The following is a 19,784-nucleotide window of genomic DNA, read 5'->3' on the forward strand; positions in this document are numbered from 1 at the left end:
ACGAAATCACAACAAATAACATAATCAACACAAGATTAGCTAATTAAGCGGCTTGAGTCAGCTGCCTTATCAGGCACAGTCGCAGCTTCATTGATTGTTGCGCGCTCTCTCTCTCTCTCTCACTCTCGCATCACAAGACGCTCTCTTTCACTTTTTGGCTCTGTTATGCTCTTGGCATCCACAGCAAATAAATTCCACTTCTTTGTTGCGGCGCAGCCTGCTGTTTGCTCCTCTTGTGTCCAAAGCACTGGCCGCAACTTGTTGCCTGCTTTTGGCTGGGCCCGGCCTCAGTTGCTGTGGAGCAGCGCCAGTGTCAAGGTCTCTCAAGTTCAAAGCGTTTGTTGTGCGTTGATTGCTTAACTTAAAATTAAAAAAAATATATATACACACACACTAAACAAAAGAAAATGTTATGAGCCGCGTTTTAATAATATAAGCCACAACGCTGCCGCTAAGTAGCTGTGTGTGCCAAATGCTGTGCCATTAAGCCAAATTGATTAATTGTTTGATTGATTGATTGATTGATTGAGCGTGATTTATGCGTGTGTGCGTTGCTGTTGTTGTTGTTATTGTTGTTGTTGTTGTTGTTATTCATTGATTGCAAGTGAGCTAAGCGTAAACAAAAACAAAACGTTTTTTAAGCTGCTTAAAAAGTGCATTAACATAATCAAGCTTGTGATTTCTGAGAACTGCACAGCACAGCTTAATGGGCTGTTTATAAAAAAAGGTTTGGGTTAAAGCCTGGCAGCTTAATTAGCAACAATTGCAGGCAATTCTTATCAGCGGTCAGCATAAACAGGTATACAGAAAGACAAGCTAACAGCAGCGTTAATAAAGTTTGACTTTCTTAACCTGAAGACGTGCATAAATTATAACACAAACAAACTGCGACACACACACACACTCGTTCAGACGCACACACACACACACTCGTTCAGACGCACACACACACACAAACAAGCGCATACAGCGTCAGTTAGTTGAACAAAGAATGGCGACAGGCTCTGTGAGCAACACTCATTTGCACCACACTCCAAAAAAAAATCAGAAAAAAACAAAAAAAAAAGAAATATATATTAAAGAAAAAGCCACCGAGAGACTCCCAAGTTAACAACTGCGCTTCGCTGTTGTTGTTGTTGTTGTAGCCGCTTCTTGCTATTTTAATGTGAAAGCGCTGTTAACCCCAAACTTCAGCTGTATGGCCCCGCAGCCCGAGCCCGCCACAGCCGCTGCTAGCATACAAATGCCGCCAATCAGCTGTGGCTGTGACAACAAGAGAGCAGCGAGAGAGTGTGCCAGCAAGTGTGTGTGTGTGTGTGTGTGTTTGGCTGTTCATTTGAATAAGCAACAGCAACAACAACAACAACAGCCGCCTAGCATTTGTTGTTCTCACCATTTTGTGAACTGGCCTTAATGGAAACCGTTATGCGCCAAGCTTCAACTAGCGTCGCTGCCGCCGTCGCTGCTCGCGTCGCCGTCAGCATCGCCCGGCTACGCATGCGCACATGTTGCGGCTCTCCAAATGTGTGTGCGTGCGTGCCTGTGTGCGTTTTTGTGTGTGTGTTTGTGTGTGTTTGTTGCCTCTACAGCTACTACCAATTTAGCTTTGTCGTTCTTCAGCGCTCTGCGCTGCGCAGTCGCAAAATCTCAGCAAACAGCCGCAGCCGCGACGTCGACGGCGACTGCGACGCCAACGTTCGCGTCGGAGTTTGTCTTTGGCTTTGGCTGGCTTCAGCTGGCGTGTGGATCTTTTGTATGCGCGCTTCTCTCCAGACGTGCGCAACTCAACGCGGTCTTTGGCTCCTCTTCGTGCTCCGGCAACGACTTGCTTTGCCTTACGGTTACGTCGATTCCGTCTGTGCGCCGTCGCGTGTGTGTGTGTGTGAGCGCGCGTGTGTGTGCGTGTCAGTGTGCCTATAGAACTTGAGTTATTGGCCTCAAATTGGCTTGGCCAGTGCGTAGCTGCATAGCAAAAATTTGAAGAGTTTTGCCGCAAAGTAAACAAATTATAATCCTGAAACACAAAGGCCGACGCAAGAGTTTTAGCAGTTCTTTGATTTTTTTGGATATATATATACTAGCTATATATATACACATTTTTTGGGCCTAAAACAAAAGGCAAAGTCTGGGAGAAAGAACGCGAGAGAGGAAGAGAGAGCGCAATCAGCAACAACACACAATACAACATACAGCGTGAGTGTCAAACAAAAGCCAAATGTGAAAAAACTCATAAAAAAATATAAGAAACTAAAAAAAATGCCGCAAGAACTTAACAGCAGACACATAATTCCAACAAAAATAAAATACAATAACAACAGTGCTGGCAGCAAATTAAAAGAAATGACCCCAAAATAGTTGACAGTGAAGTTTGTCTACAGTAAAAACCCAAATAAACAAAAAGCAAGCAACAAAAAAAAAAAGATACACGCAAGTAAATGCAAAAGATACAGAGCCCAAAAATCTTTAGATGCGCGCGCACCGATGCTGTGTGTGCGACTATGTGTGTGTGTGTGTGCCAGCGCTTAAGTAGCTGCAGCGCACTTTCTACCACGTACAAGTCAATTAGAGGCACACACAAACACATACACAATAGTTGCGCATAACTGCAACTAACTGCAACAGCAGCAGAAGCAGCCGCAGCAGCAGCAGCAGGCAGCAAGTTGCTGCAAAACAAGAGCAGGCGCAACAACAAGTTCAAGCGCCTTGATTTTGATCAACGGCCAAAGCCAAACGAGTCCAAAGCAAAAGTTGCCTTGTGCTGCAAAATTTTTATTGAAATTCCTGTTAAAAGCAACAACAGCAACAAGAACAACAAGAACAACAAGCGGCAGCTACAAGAGGCAAGTGTTTCAATTGCCGCAGCAGCCAACGAGACACAAGAGCAAAAACTTCTTTTTGGAACTGGTCTGCTAGCTGTTCTTGTTGTTGTTGTTGTTGTTGCTGTTGCTGTTGCTGTTGCTGTCGCTTGGCTTTGACTTTGGTCTAAAATGCAGAGGCTCCAACGGCTGCCACTGAGCGAACTCCCCCCATTGGCAGCATGCAGCGGCGCGCCTTTGGCATTATTTGCATTTCTGCTTATTCTGGTTTTGCCAGAGATGACGAGAGGCTCAAAAGCTGCACCAGAAGCTGTAACTGGAGCTGCAGCAGGAGATGTTGCTGCTGCTGATGCTGATGCTGTGATTATACGCCCCCCAGTTGCTCCGTTTAAGTCCATGTTAATTATAATAATTTGCGTGCGGCAAAAGCAATTGAGAAATTTTGTCGTAGCAAGTTTGTGCCCTCAGTCTTTTGTTTGGCTTGCCATTTAACAAGTGTGTGTGTGTGTGTGCGTGTGGCGTGGCGTGGCGTGCCTTAACTTGGCTTTCTAGAGCTAACTGAACTAATGAACTCCCGCATCCCGCAGCTAGCAATAGACAGCACACACACACACACACACACGCACACATAGACACGCACAGTGCCAACACGTTCGAATTTCTCCAAAGCCGTTTTTGGTTAGCAGCAAACAGAAATGAAAGCCAAGTTGAGGCAGCAAAAGTGGACGCACTTCTGGTTTTGATTATGTGCGCTACCAAATATCAAATGGCATAATTCTTTTGTTCGTCTGCCGCTGCTTCCTCTTCTCGTTTTATTTGGCTAATTTGATGTGACAATATTATGCTTTCTGCATGCATTTCACTTTTCTTTTAAATAAATAAACATGTATATATTCATATGGCCCCGGAGAGTGTGTGAGAAGAGCTGCCATATAAAAAGTACAATTTGTGTGGCTTTCGCTTTTATTTAAGGCAAGTGTTATACACACACACACACACACACAAATGCCTTTTTAATAAAAAACAAACACACCAAATAAAAGTTCCCTCAGAAGAAAAAACTTGTAATTTCACTTTTAACAAGTCGAGTGGAAATAAACATCAAATTTTTATTTGCCCAAGTGGAAATTACTTAATTGTTTTCAGGCAACGCCTCCACTCGACAGACAAAGAAAAATAAAATTCATGCAAATCATCTGTGTGTGACCCAGTTTAAAGATATTCTGCGACTCACGTGCGTCTGTCCCGCCGACTGGTTTATCGACGGTAGCCACAAAGTTCATGTTAATTTGCACATTTCTCGAAATGGAACGCGAATACAATTACACGCATCTGATATTTATATGGCGAGTCAAGAACGTGACCCAAATACACAAATAGCCGTCCGGCCAAGCACACACACACACACACACAATGGCTGTTGTGTGCGCGGCGATATTTGTGTGCTTTGTAGATAGCTTCAATCTTCAATCTTTAAATCTCACAAATTTTGATGCTGAGCTGCAATTAGCTGCCGATTCTGGCACCTAATTAAAAGCAATCATCGTTGCGTTTCATGCGGATATATTTTATAGCTTCCGTTCTGGTTTAAGTTGAATTTTTTTTTTACGCGACCGCTTAAATTACATTTAATTGCGCCTAAGTCAACGCCCATTAGACAACGACGATGCTACAAAAAAGAACAAGAATGCTGCAGAGGAGCGTGCGCAACTAGCTGCTTCCCTGGATCAAGTTCTAAAGAGTTCTTAAAGTTATAAGAATAACTAAATGACACTCGAGTTGAAGCAATTGGCACATGCCAAGGCATTAACTCCGAGAATTCCGCTTGAAATTGACATGTAAAGATATCAGAAGAAGCCTAGAAAGTTGTCCGAGATCTGTCTATGGTGTACCAGAAACTAGAAACTTGCCTATCGCATTTGATATCTTTAGCTGCTTACAATTTGTAGATCTATTTTATAGAATATGCTAGGAAAACGATTATTATCGATTTTTGCGGCAGAGCCAAATTGGGGAAATAAATTATGCAAACAAAATTTAAATGCTTATAGTATGCTTATCGAGAACTATCGATTCTTACGGCAAAGCAAAGTTAGCAACATTTTTTATTAAATTTAATAAAAGTAAAAATTACTTATGAGTAATTGAAATGTGATTGACAATCGATAATTATCGATATATTTAACCATCTTTGATGGCAGCGCGCAGTTGCCAATTTTTAATTCAAGTTGCTTCAGTTCTCCTTTATATTGATAAGTAAATTATTAAAATAAGGTAGCTAATCGATAATGATCGATTTTGGCGGCAGAGTGGACTTGAAAGAATTTTTTTATATTCAATTTGATTAAAATTTTACTTTTTAATATGATTAAAATGTTTAAAGTCTTCTTAAAGTTAGCTACCAAAATATCAAAATGTGTTTGTCATCGATAATTATCGATTCATGCAGTCATAAATATTTTAATTTAATTCGATGAACATTCTAACTTCTAATATTCAATTTAACTACTCTAATATTATTAGTACCAAACTATAAAAATGTGCTTGATTTTCGATAATTATCGATAAATAGTTAGCTGCATACTATATTTTCTGAATACTTCCGTTTGTTTTACGACTACAGGGTATTAAACATAGCTAAGTTTATAACGCACTTGAAATTAATTGGAGTTTATTTTAATGACTGTTGCTAGACTTTAGCTTACAACGTTTTATGGCATTATTTTCTTTTTTGCACACGCAGCCGCATGCGGTTATAAATGCCTGTAAGCTTCAGGCAACGGTTCTGGCCCAATGTCAATGACCGTATTACGCAACGCAGCCCCTCAGAACACGAACAACAGCCGCAGCCGCAGCCGCCGCAGCAGCAGCAGCTGTTGTTGTTGGCCAAAGAAAACGCTCCAAACAAACGCAGCGCGACAGCAAATTGCTCAACGCTGCAGATCGTGACGAGCGTGTGAGCAGAGCGAGAGAGAGAGAAAGGGGGGAGCTAGAGAAAGGGAGAGAGGAAGAGAGAGAGAGGGGGGAGCTAACTTCTAATACTGCTGCTTACGAATCAATGAAACATCGTCGCCAAAGCCAGAGCACAGCGTGTGAGCCAAATGGTGCTCATCATCAGCAGGTTGGGTCTCGGTTCGGTTCGTCTCCAGTTCCAGTTAGATTCAGACGACTCATCGCTGCCGTTTCCCCCGCCGCACACCGCTGGGCATTTCTTTTTGTTGCGCTTTCTTCGATTGTTACAGTTTATGTCATCATATCTGTACATTTGTCATGGGCTGAAACTTTCTTCAGCCGAAGCAGAAGCAGCAGCAGTAGCAGCAGCCGCAGCCGCCCATCAATTAGTCGTCTCTTGAACTTTATCGCACTGAGAACCAGTTGCAAATGCTGCAACATTTGTGTCCACTCGTTGGCACCTTGTACAGTTATATAAACGCTTATACAATCCATAGTTCCCGCTCTGATGGGATACTGCGGGCCTCCATTAGCACGTTGTTGTGCGCTTTCTACGCACACACACACACACGCACACTTTTGCTTTCCATTGGGCGCTTTGGGCATGACTAAACACTCGATAACAACGACAGCAGCAGGCGCATTAGCAGCAACAACAACAACAACAACAACAATGCCGCCAGCAGGTGGCTAAATTACACATACGCCCAGTTCTCCCTACATTTATTTGCAATTTCAAATATCTTCTTGCTTGGTTTCTATACACTTTTGCATTGGGTATAATCAATTCGTCATGCTGTTAACACTCACAGCATAGCTGACTTTGCTTTGTTCAGTTTCTGCTTGTGCTATAGATGATGTATATGTAGAAAGTACATAGTTCTGCGTTGGGAATTTAAATTTAAAAGCTTTTTAGCTTGGGTTTTACATTGTAATTTACTTGCTTCTATTTTCTATATAGAGAGTTAGAAAAGGATAAAAAGCTGTCTTGAAACAGATCGAATTTTGATAAGATTTTGCTTTCAAAGAATATATTTAAAATTTGCCCATGCAGTAAACTTTTTAGGAACACGTTCCTTAAACTAATTCTTAAGTTTTTTGTACAGTAGTCACTCTAATGAATGGCTCCGCTGTGCCTTCACAAGCTCGGCTAAATTCTCAGCAAGTTTTCCGCACAATTGTTAGGTAACCTCTGAAGCGTAGCCTGAGTTCGTTGTGCTGTAGAAAGTCTTTCTCGCCTTCTAGAGTTTTGTTATTATTTTATGTATTTTTAAACAATTTTTGTTTTTTTTTTTTTTTTTTGCATATGCAAGTCACTCGAAACGAACGACTTTCACCTACTTGAAGAGCTTGAGTCACCCAATGCTTCTACGCACTTGCTGTCTGAATGTTTTTGTGTTGTTGCTTTTGTTGTTATATTTGCCGTGCCCATGGCTTGTGTGGTAGAAATTCCGTGTTTAGTTTTAATTTGAATACGGATAAGGCCCGTAAAACGTTTCACATTCGCCGCAATGACTCATAAATAAATATGTTTATTTTCCATTTGCAGATGGGCGCGTTGCAGCAGCACCAGCAAACTTACAGATACAGATACGCAGCCACAGATACGGCAGCGGCAACGACTGCGGCGAGCAAAAGTAGAGCAGACAGCGCAGCACAGACCGCATCGATCAACGCCAGATCAAGCAGCAGCAGCCCGAACACCATGAGCAGCATCTTCATCCTGGCGCTGGGCAGTCTGCTGCTGTTGCTGCTGCCCGCACTGGAAGCCAGTCCCATCTTTGTGGATAATCCCAGCTTAGCGCAGTGTAAGTAGCTAGCTTTATGAAGCTGTCAAATTGGGCGCAGCAGCCACCTGACTGCTCTTGGCGGGCATTTCTCTGGCATCACTCAAGAAACTTATAAAGACATCACGCAGCTGAGCCCCTGTTGACGGGTTTTCCACAGAACTCCAGCACTTTCTCTCACGTAGGCTATTAAAATGCTTTTTACTTGATATTTTTTCTCTTCTCTTTTTTTTTTTGGGGCGTGAACCATAACAATGAAATTGAATAAAAGCGAATGCAAGTTGTGAAAATTCTACGGCGGGGGGTACGAAAGGAAATGGAAAGGAAATTTTATTTAAAACATTTTATGTGGACTGGCAGATAATGAAAATTATCTTTGCGTTGATAAGATTTTGTTGTTGAGAAGATTTTGAAATGTTTTGATACATTTAAAAGGTTTTTTTTTAAGATAGCCCAAAAGCTGAGAGACTCATTTACATAAAGACAAGCAGACAGACAACTCAATTTGTTGTCCTGATCGAGAACATAAGAAGTTTATCGATTTAGAGTTAAACTCAATTAGAAAATCATCTTAATATATATCACGTACAATTGCTGTGTAGAATGCAGCTTAAGAGCAGCATCCAAATTTGAGTTTAATGGCCTACAAATTTATTACCCTCTCAGCACTTAAGGAAAACTAGAACTAAAACTCTAAAATCTGTTGATGGCCATGTAATTTGTGCTCGGCTCGCTCAAAGAACCAGCATCGGTAGCTAGCTAAACTAAAAGTCCATCAAATTTGATTGCCAAAATATAAAACGAAAGACTCAAGACACAAACTCGTTTTGTTTGGCTTGAATGGCCAGAAGTTGCGAGCTGTAGCTGCTCTCATGTGGCGTCTCAAATGAAAGTAATCAAAATTAATGATGCACAGCGACAGCGACAGGCGTTGCGCATTGAGCATGGTTTAATTGGGTCACAGCCATTAAGAATCAAATTTGGACGCGATTAGCACTTCCTCTGGCCGGGGATGCCATAAGACATGTGTTAGCAGCAACAGCTGCCAATTTGTCGACAACAATGAGCAGCGCTTGAGGCAGTTACAATCGCTGTCGCTGTCGCAGTCGCCGTCACAGTCGCAGCATCCGCAGCTCAGAGATCGCGAGAGTTTTGTTGGGCAACAAAACTACACAACTTTCTTGGTTGAAAAGCAAACACTGAGCCAAAACTGGCAATGCCGGCAAACGGCCAAACGTCAGCGAGCAAAAGCAATTGAGGTCAACCATCAAAGAATGTTGCCATAAAAATGAGCCACCAGCGCAGCCGCAAGAAAGCGTGTGCCAGACAACAACAATAACAACAACAACAAAGGCAGCAACAGCCATTGGCAGTGGCTGCGCTAAGGTGGCAAGCATTTCATTTTTATGACTTGCGACTGGACCAGAGCTGACCAACAGGCCATAACAACAACAACAACACGAACAACAACAAAAGGCATAATAATAAAAAAGAATATATACATATATTTTGTACTTGCCTCTATAGACAGCAAGATGCCGCGCAGAAAGCGGAAAGTAAATTGACGCCAAGTGAAAGGGAAATAAATATAAAAACAATGCCAGCCCATGAACTCATTCTCAGCGCTCTGGTCAGCACTCTAACACTAACGCCCCACGCCGGCCACGCCCTGGCTTGAGGTCATGACGCGCCTGACCCAATTTCCAATATATAGACGCCACGATCAAGTCGCCCACAAAAGTGTGGCGCGCAGCAGCGTCGCATTCGCATGCCAAAAACGAATATCCGACATTGCAATGCGGGTCTCGGACCACGCTGGGCCACGGTTGCTCTGGCTGGCTGTTTGGTAGGCTGTCAGTGTGCTTGGCGAGTGGCTAGCGAAACATATGCTAAGCTGTTGACCCAAAAAGCCACAAAACGAAATGCAAACACAGAACCAGGCGAAGAGCAAGAGCAAGAAAATGAAGAAGCCAGCCCGATGAAAAAGCTGAGACGTTGACGCCAACGCCAGACGCTGACGCTGCGCTGTGTCTATGAAACGTGACAAAGTTTTGACTACAGAAATTTAATCAAAAGTGTGTGCGTGTGTGTGTGTGTGTGTGTGTGTGTGCCGGTATTCGATTTTCGGTGCTGTCTGTGCTTTATGTTGGGTTCTTGGCCACGGTTCGTGTCTTAAGTCATTTGTTTTGCGCTGGCTCCTACAATATATCAACATTTCGTGTTAATTGCATAACCAATAAACTCTTGTATACATCAACTTTACAGTTAAAGTTCAATAAACGCAAAGCACACACACACACACACACACACACGTACACACTCAGATGAGGCGTGCTGCTGCAATGCTTCTGATTTAACATTGAATTACGAGCAAAATTCGCACGAAATTTATACGCCATGCAACTTGCGCTTAACGTGTTGCCTGTGACACGGCAACTGCCACTGCGAGGTTTATTTATGATCGCGCGAAGTGCAAACATACAAAAGGTTCTTTACAGGCGGCGCCAAGTTTGTTGCTTAAGTCTTTCGTTTGGGGCGACGCACTCACTCACTCTCTCTGCCTCTCTCTCTCTCTCTCTCTCTCGCTCTCTCTCTCTCTCTCTACGTGTCGCCTGCAATTACATAAGTTCAAAGACTGAACGCACGACAAACTGGGCTCCATTACAAAATATGGCCACAGCGCACACGCTGTTGATGCTTAAAGAGGCAATTCATAAATAAATAAAAAGAATAATAATAATAATAACGCTACTGTTGCCAATGTTGTTGTTGCTGCTGTTGTTGCCGTGTTGCCTCATCGGGCTCAAGCGGACGCCCTTCAGCAAGCTTCATGCCGCTGCTTTTTTATGGCCTGTTGAAGAGGCTGCCGCTTGTTGTCGTTGCTGCTGCTGCTGTTGTTGTTGCTGTTGCCACTTCATTTTCACTTGTGTTAACTGTTTGCCTAACGGTAAACGTCTGCCTCAAATTGGCGTACAAATTGAAGGCGTTAATCGCCCCAACAAACGGAAATGGTGTGGAGCATCAGAATAGCAATAAGAATACGGAGCAAAGCACAAAGCAATTGTCGTACTGTTAAGCGTACACAGAGAGAAAAATGCAACTATTACAAATATATATTACGATAAATAATTCAGAGATATATTTGAGAAATATGATAGTATGAAAAAAACGGCAAATCATAAACTTCTTTCAAATTGAATTCAATTGAACAAGTAAAACCAAACATAGTGAGAATACAAAAAATTGGTTTCTTATAAATCAGATTAATTAATCCACAGACAAATATAACCCTAACTACGATTCTCGTGAAGAGACATAATATTTTTGAGATAAATTGTTTATTTAGGTGTAATTAGTCGCATAAGCAAAAAATCTTCAAAATAATGATGATATATGTGTATGTCATATATCAAATTAATATGAATACACTTTCTTAGTTCTTAGAACTTCATCACTAGTTGAAAGACAGAAAAAATAATTTATCTATCTTTTTTTTTCCTTTTTTCTAAATTAATTAATTTATAATTATTTTCCCTTTTTTTTTTAATAAAAAACAATTTATATTTATATTGCCATTCACACTTCTGTTTTGTCAATTATTTGTAACATTCTCAGCTAGCCTTACTTAATTAAAATGTTCGTTTGTTTATCCGTAGTTCAATCCGGTCGCAACATACGCCACCTGCCCTGCATAGTGCGCAAGTCGGGACGCTCGGGTGTCTGCATGTTTGCCATCGACTGCATCAAGCAGAATGGCACCCATTTGGGCACCTGCATCGATCGCTTCTATTTTGGCTCGTGCTGTGCGCCCAAGGTAAGCTCCCAGCTGCAACCATTTTATATAATATTTTGTATACTAATTACAAACAAATCTTTATCCGCAGGAGGAGGCCTCGCTGTTTGCGCCGGAGATAAGCGACAATAGCATCGATCAGAATACGATTTCACATTTCTCTCACGAATCCACCACGTTGCCTACGAGCGCCCTCTTCAAGCTCACCACCGAGAGCAGCACCACGCATAACTACAATTATCAGCAGCAGCAGCAGCAAAACACCGCCAGCGAGCTGCTCAAAAATGTTACCCAAAGCTATTTGAGCAGCATGAAGCCGGTGCGCACCACCAGCAGCAGCAGCAGCGGCAGTACAGCGACAAGCCACTCGCCTAGCTCGACGCGTCGCCCCACCACCGCGCACACCACTCACAAGCACTCACAATTTGTGGTGCGCACCACAGTCAAACCAAGCGCAGCGCCAACGTTGACAACCACCGTTAAGCCGCCGCGTCGTCGCACCACCACAACGCGTCCAGTGCTAACCACCGCGCCAGCGCTTGAGCAGCGCATCGAGACCACGACGGTGCCCAGCAAGTTTGTCACTTTCCAGATTGTAGAGACAACCACGCCAACAGCCACCGAACCCACCAATCGCTTGCCCGAGACAACCACCAGGCGGCACACCAGGCCCACCGCTAGCAGCAGCAGCAGCAGCAGTAGCTCAGCAGCTGCTAAGACAACAAGCAGAACAACAACAACCACCAGAGCGCCAACAACCACCAGAGCGCCAACAACCACAACCCCGACAACAACAACAAGGACGACAACGACGACGACGACAACGCCGCGTCCAACACCACCGCTGCGCACCACCACGCCAAAGCCACACAAGCCGCAGTCTAGCAGACGGCCAGCGCCTGTCAAGAAGCCAGCAGCAGCAACAAACACAACAACAACAACGGCAACGGCAACGCGTAAGCCCAGCGACAGCAGCAGCAGCGGCAGCAGCACAGCAACAACATTGCCCGCTCGCAAGCCAGCTAATAGCACCACCAGCACAACAACAACCACAGCAGCTAGCCAGAGCCATAAAACTACGGCAACAGCAACAACGAGCAGCAAGCTGCCGGAAAGAACAACGCTGGCGCCCAGGCCAAAGCCACAGCCAACGGGCGAGATTGTCAAGGTGCCAGCATTGCTGGCGGACGCCGGCAGCACAACAACCACAGCAACAAGCAGCGCGCCAACTAGCACAAAAGTCACGCGCAGACCAACAACAAGCAGCAGCAGCACAGCTACAACAACGGCGCCCAAAAAGCAAACCAGCAGCAGCAGCACCACAACAACAACAACAAGCACGCCTAAGCCCACGCGCCGGCATACAACGAAAACAACAAGCACCACAGCAGCACCACCGTCAACAACAACCACCGCTGCAACGCTGCTCACAACCGAAGCGCCCAAATTGCAGACAAGACCAACAGCAGCAGCAACAACAGCAGCAGCAACAGCAGCAACAGTTGGTGGCAGCACCAAAAAACCTGGCCTGATCACCTGGACAGACGTGGAAGCGGAGCCCATTACAAATGCAACCATTAGCAGCGATTGGCAGCCAGGACAATCGGCAGATTGGGTGCCATTGCCCACTTTGTTGCCGGAGTTGTACAACAAGACGACAGGTAAGTGGTTGTTGTTTTGGGTTGTTGCACAAGCAAACGTATAAGCAATGCGGCTAGCTGCAAGATAAACATGATTCGAACTCTAATTGCAGCAACGCCCAGCGCCACAGACAAGGTGGTTATCTCGGTGGCCACCAGCGTCAGCACCAGCAGCGGCGATTCGAAGCCGGGTGAGAGTCAAATGCATGAGGAGACAATGGTAACCAGCAAGCCGCATAGAACCACAAAGCCGCCCATAACCACCTCCAGCAGCAGCAGCAGCAGGCCAACAGCAACAACTGCAGCGAGCAGCAGCAGCACAGAAGCCACGACAACAACAACAACAACAACCATGAGAACAACTGTAACAAGCAAAACCACAGAGGCACCACCAACAAAAACAACAGCCACAACAGCAAAAACAACAAGCACAACTGAACGCTTGGAATTAGCATCCTCAACGTCGTCTTACACAGATTCAAGCACCGAGTCGAGCGGTGGCAGCAGCGGCAGCAGCAGCACCACCACCAACACCACCAGCACCACAACGGATTACAGCGGTGAGGATCTGAACCAAACAACAGCAACAATCGATGCAGCTGGAAATACAACCGTAGCGCCTGCGACTGGCTTGGAGGGCGTCGATTACAGGGAAGGTGAGTGCAACGCGTTGCTTCTTCATTGATGCAGAACGCAAAATAAAACATAAAGAAATGAACTGAGAATAGCTCAGTAGCTAGTCGAAGACTGTATGCCCTTTCCTTATAGACAGACAGCTCTTTGAGCTTATGAAAAACTGCTCCTAAGCAAAAGCTTTAGTTACTTTTTTTAAATAATATTAATGTTACATTTAATATTATTATTGCTTTATTTAAGCTGCAAATAGAACGTTTTTTCGAGAGCTTCGATAGTTCCTATTTATCAGTCAGGCTCAAAGAATGATTCTACTCATAGCACTTATTATATAAATGTTGATGCTAAGGCTAAAAATGGAATGGAATTAATGCTGGATGAAATCCGTTTTTAGAAACCCAGATATAGACCAGTTCTTAATAGTTCTTATAATAAAAGTTCATGGAAAGATGTTCACTATTATAACATGGTTGAAGTTATTATAAAATATACAATATAATCTTTAAACAGATTCTATGCCAAAGACTTCGCTGAATTCAAAAACTAGCCTAACTGAGCTTTGATCCCGGAATATATTTTCCAAAATCTAGACTGAGATTCGAACGCTGAACTACGTTCTTTATTTAGCTGTATGGCTGGCTCCATGCGATAGCTCATCTATCAGGAACTGAAGTTTTTGCACAGATATTTTGACTAAAAGTCGAAGTAGTTATAATACTTACTATACTTATATGTAATAATATTATACTTAATAATATTAGACTGAATAACAGAAAAGTGTACTTTTCATTCAAATATTCTGAACATTTTATATATGTTGTATTTAAAAAGGCAGAGTAGTATTCTGTTTTACAAAACTAAATAGAACTTTTATATTAGAAAAAAAAGAGAATAGTGTAGATTGGATAAATTGTAAAAAAAAACTTAAAAAGATTTTTCCACTTATTTAAATCCTTTCACGACTAATCTTAATTCCATAATGACAGCAATATGACATAGCTGCACCATATTAAATTTCTGAAAACAGCAATATTCTAGCTCATTTACTCTTGACCATATCAACAAATACTTATTTAGTAGAAAAGGTAACCTTCCCGCTTACACAGCTGATATAGCCAATGCAAGTGTTTAGGTTGCATACAAGAAAAAAAAAAGGATGGATGAAAAAAAAGAAACTTGTTTGCTGCAGAGCGAAGAAATCTATTAATATACCAGACTTTGGCCATAAGACAAAGATGCGTGGCCATTAAATTCAATTTGAAGGCTGAACATTGGCCTTGAGCAAGAACTTTGTGTCTGACTGTCTGTGCAGAGCGCAAATGATACCGAATGATGCTCGACTCCTCTTGTGCTGCCTCCGATGGATGCTGCACAGGAGCAGCAGCAGCAGCATCATCGTGTGTCTAGAAAGCTAAGCGCGGCTTTTACTGCCACAAAGCCAACAACAACAAGTAGAAGAAGAACTCATGTCCATGGCAATTTTTACAGCAATAATTTACAATAATGACTGGCGTTGCGGTCATTGTGCCGCCTGGGTCACGTTGTCTGCGCTTATCGTGCTTGCTTAGTCGATTGTCCGATCTGTTGCCCCACACCCCGCCACACCTCCTCCTCTGGCCTGTGGGCAAAATGAGTCAGGGAGTTGTTGCCCGTTTGCCCGTTGCCGAGGTCCGTTGACCGATTTGCGAGCAACTGCAATATCTTGATGCACGAAACGTACGACGCAGCCATAAAGTAGGCCGTTGACTGCTGGCCAAAGTCAAGGCCTGGCCAAGACCAAGACCAAGACGAAGACGAGGACGAAGACATGGCCAAAGCATATTACATTTCTTGGCTGGACTCTTGGGATGACTGAGTGCCTGCTGTAGTGATTAAAATGTTTAAAAGGCTTTTGTGGCCATTACTTTAATTGTGACCTGCTCGCCTATTAAATGCCGCCCTTCTGCCCTTTTTTTTTTGCAGTCTGCGGCCGTCGCATGTTCCCCGAGCCGCGCATCGTTGGCGGCGCAAACGCTGCCTTTGGACGCTGGCCCTGGCAGATATCGCTGCGTCAATGGCGCACCTCCACCTATCTGCACAAGTGCGGCGCGGCGCTGTTGAACGAGAACTGGGCAATCACCGCAGCGCATTGTGTTGACAAGTAAGTGGAGAGCTCGCCAGAGAGCTGGCCAAAAGCGAACTGTTGCCTAACACCCGCTCTCATGTCTTGCAGTGTGCCGCCCTCCGATCTGCTGTTGCGACTGGGCGAATACGATCTGGCCGAGGAAGAGGAGCCCTATGGCTTCCAGGAGCGACGTGTGCAAATTGTGGCCTCACATCCGCAGTTCGATCCGCGCACCTTCGAATACGACTTGGCGCTGCTCAGGTGAGTGTGCACACACACACATATATATATATATATACATATATAATTACAACCCGTGCTGCTTTGCAGATTCTATGAGCCCGTGGTATTCCAGCCGAATATCATACCCGTTTGTGTGCCCGACAACGATGAGAACTTTATTGGGCAGACAGCCTTTGTCACCGGCTGGGGTCGTCTTTATGAGGATGGGCCGCTGCCCAGCGTGCTGCAGGAGGTCGCTGTGCCTGTCATCAACAACACCATCTGCGAATCGATGTACCGCTCCGCGGGCTACATTGAGCACATACCGCACATATTCATCTGTGCCGGCTGGAAGAAGGGCGGCTACGATTCGTGTGAAGGTGCGCTTTGTAATTCATATTTGATTTATGACGCGGGCTAATTGCATTTAACCGATTCACAGGTGATTCCGGCGGGCCCATGGTGCTGCAGCGCGAGTCGGACAAACGCTTTCATCTGGGCGGCGTCATATCCTGGGGCATTGGCTGTGCGGAGGCCAATCAGCCGGGCGTTTATACGCGCATCTCCGAGTTCCGAGACTGGATCAATCAGATTTTACAGTTTTAGTCGCATCGTAGTCTTCGCCTGTGTATTATGCCTAATCCTTAGTGAATGCCCAGCAACCGCATACGATATGGAAATCGTAGACGAATCCGTAAACTTAAATACTAGAACTCGTGCTTTGGTTATGGCCACACGCTCACACATAATTAATGGAGTTTTGCGCATAACCCAAGCAACGATTTCAGTTAACATTTACCCACAACTCCTACTCCTATCGACCCCTTTCCCAAAATCCACCTGCACACACAGCACAGCAATGAGAACAACAAAAATCACACGAAATTCCATTGTCATTATGTTAATTTTAAAGAAATTCTTAGTTTAAATCATAATTAACAAACAAAAGAAAACAAACCCCTATTCATGATAATGATGATGATGATGATTTGACTCTTAATTTATTTTCCCCCCCACATTTGCTCTGTATATAATTTTCTAAATTATTGCATAACATTTATTTAGCTTTAAGCTTATTTAATAGAAATTCGGCAAATCGCTCTACTCGATGTAGGGCATTTGATAAGGCGCTTCTCTTTGCACGAAGTTATTTTACGAATACATAGAAGAAGCTATTGTAATTTAATTTAATACGCGTATTGTAATTATTTATTTAAAAGCACAACAAATTAATTCAATTAAAATGTTTAAAACAAATTTACAATTGCTGCTGTTTTTATTTTGGCTAAAATGGAATATTGGGATTGGGAGTTTTTTTTAATAAAACTTCTAAGCATGTTGGCTTTTATGAAGAATTTATATGTCTTACAAAAAGATAAATTCTTTGAAAGAAAATTGTTTGAATTAAATTTAAATTTCCACAGCACAATACATGAAAAATTTAATTTGCTATGAAAACTAAGCATAAAACATAATTTTATAAATTTAAAAGAAATTCGCTTCAACACAGCAAACAAATAAATTTTTTGTTGATTTTCTCAGGTTCAGTTTCCCTACCAAGATTGTTTAGCCTCAAACGCAGTGCATACTTTTAGGCTGACAAAAAATGTACTAGCGCCATCTAGAGTTCGTTTTAAAGTCGATTCGACACATATTTAGTTTATATTCAACCCAAAGGTAGTTTCTGTTTTTTTTTTGTTACAGTTCTTTTGAATTAATTATGTACAGTGGTAAATGGAGTTAAAGGACTGATTAAAAACAGATTAATTTAGACAAATATTTGATTTAAATTCTATTTGTTTATCTACGGCGCCTAATGTCCCACCATTAGCCATTGAAAAATGCAAAAGCTGTTCAACAAAAGCTACTTATAAAACTGTGGTCCCATCCAGCTGCATAGACACAGCCGCACAGCAGGCCAAGCAAACTTCACACATTATTCATTAAGTGGAGCATTTATATTCCGGCTGCATGCACCGAGAGCTTGGCAACAATTCAGCATTATTTGGCAGACGCCGCATATGATCGACCGAAAATAAACACGAAAATCCAACCGAAAACTAAAAACAAAAACATTGCCCAATATTTCAAAGTACAAAAAACTTTCTTTACAAGTTGGGCAAGTGACAAATTTCCAAATGTATTTTGCATATGTTAAATGAAAAAACAAAAATGAAAATATATTTTATATGCGAGGCATGCGACAAACGAGCAACGCGCAGCAGAAATAAAGTCCCGAACAATCGGCTTTTTTTGGACTTTTTTAAAATGTTTTTTGAGTACTTAATAAAAAGCTTACAATCTTTGCGTCGCATGGGAAAAGCTTAAAAGCTTCATATATATATATATAGACCAAGCTAATTATAAGAAATTGAAGAATTTAAAGAATTTCTAAATTATGAAATAGAAGCCGAAACGTAATTCAAATAATCAATAATCAATACAAATTTGAAGACAAACATTTAAATTTCTAGATTGAATATTAACCGAAACACAAACAAACAAAAGCTTTAGATCGTTATAAGTCTTTCATTTGAAGATAAATATAGCACAATGAAGCGATCACTATGCTATATTGCTCCCAAGTTGAATGTCTCGCATAGGAAAGTTATCTGTGGTCTCATCAAGGGCTAAAAGACAAAACGTTTTTGGTCAGCACGATGATCAACGCCCCGCAATTACGGTTGTCGACGTCATTGCGATGAGTTCGTTCGTCATGGAACTTTCGCTTTCGGACAATGTCGGTCATTTGCATATGACAGACAGGCGGACAGACGGGCAGTCGGGTGGGCAGGGGAACTGAGCGTGGTTGGCGGCAGCTGAGTTTGTTTATGGCGTGTGGGAGCCAAATTTGGGGCCACTCGAATCACCTGCAACAACTTGAGATCATCTCGGGCGATCTCACAGACCAACATATCATAATTTGTGCAGGCATCACGAGCCTGCGCTCATGTGTGCCGATTATCAACGGCTACAATCTTAGCTCCAACTTCAAGTGCTGCTCCTTGACCGGCTGCATACGATTTGTACCTGACTATTGCATGAACTTTCACATGCAATTGGCAGTGGTATGGCATGGTCTGGCATGCCAGCTGCCCGGCCATTCGTGCCACTAATAAACGCTCTTTAGTAAATGCGCTGGGCGTGTACAGATTATGCGATTTGGCCAAAAATTGAAACGTGCCCAGAAATTGGAGGACATTGATCCTGCCGATCGCTGATTAGATAATCGCCCAACCAAGCTCAGACTTTATAATTTATGGCGAAAGTGCAAATTTGCTGGGCTGGCGCATTCACTTTTATTTTGGCATTCAAAATATAATCATTTGTCATGTGAGTTTTTTATGAGGTTTTGTTTAAATTCGTATTTATTGATGGCATATTTTTGTGAATCTGCTTCATATTTTGGCTTGTTTGATGCCTCACTTTTTGACAACGGCCAAGCGCCTAATTTGGCTATTTATGATATTGTTAACACTCTTGTGATAGGTCGGCAATTTATATAAAAAAAAAAAACTGGTGAAATTTGTGTAACATTCGCTTGCATAAGTTGTAGATCATTTCAAAGATTTTCAAGCAAATGCCTTATATAGTTTAATTATTTGATGTCAACTAAAAAATTTCTAGCTGTTATATGTGGTTTGACAGACATTTCTGTGGATTAATAATAAAAATAGGGGTGGGAAATTTTGACTTGTCTATATAGGGTTCTTGAGGGTACAATTTTCTATATATGATATTTGAGGGTACCATTTTCACATGAATTTTAACCAAGAATCATGCTGCCAGGTTCAGATGCCAAATTGATCCAGAGGTCAAACCATGAGCAAAAAGGCA

At 42.7% G+C, this 19,784-nt stretch overlaps 1 protein-coding gene across 1 annotated transcript; it reads left to right on the forward strand.

Moving 5' to 3' along the window:
- Window positions 1-1,714: 1,714 nt before the first annotated feature.
- Window positions 1,715-17,165, forward strand: Np (Notopleural). Its single transcript, XM_064686566.1, has 10 exons — window positions 1,715-2,193; window positions 7,318-7,576; window positions 11,212-11,369; window positions 11,440-13,009; window positions 13,102-13,302; window positions 13,396-13,644; window positions 15,584-15,761; window positions 15,834-15,986; window positions 16,056-16,327; window positions 16,390-17,165. Exons 2-10 carry the CDS (start codon window positions 7,318-7,320, stop codon window positions 16,551-16,553), a joined length of 3,204 nt encoding a protein of 1,067 aa, XP_064542636.1. The 5' UTR covers window positions 1,715-2,193; the 3' UTR covers window positions 16,554-17,165.
- Window positions 17,166-19,784: the final 2,619 nt, after the last annotated feature.

Source organism: Drosophila montana, unplaced genomic scaffold, assembly GCF_035044405.1.
Source record: "Drosophila montana isolate Dmon_TW-CO22-7 unplaced genomic scaffold, ASM3504440v1 contig_3200_1, whole genome shotgun sequence".
Taxonomy (NCBI): domain Eukaryota; kingdom Metazoa; phylum Arthropoda; class Insecta; order Diptera; family Drosophilidae; genus Drosophila; species Drosophila montana.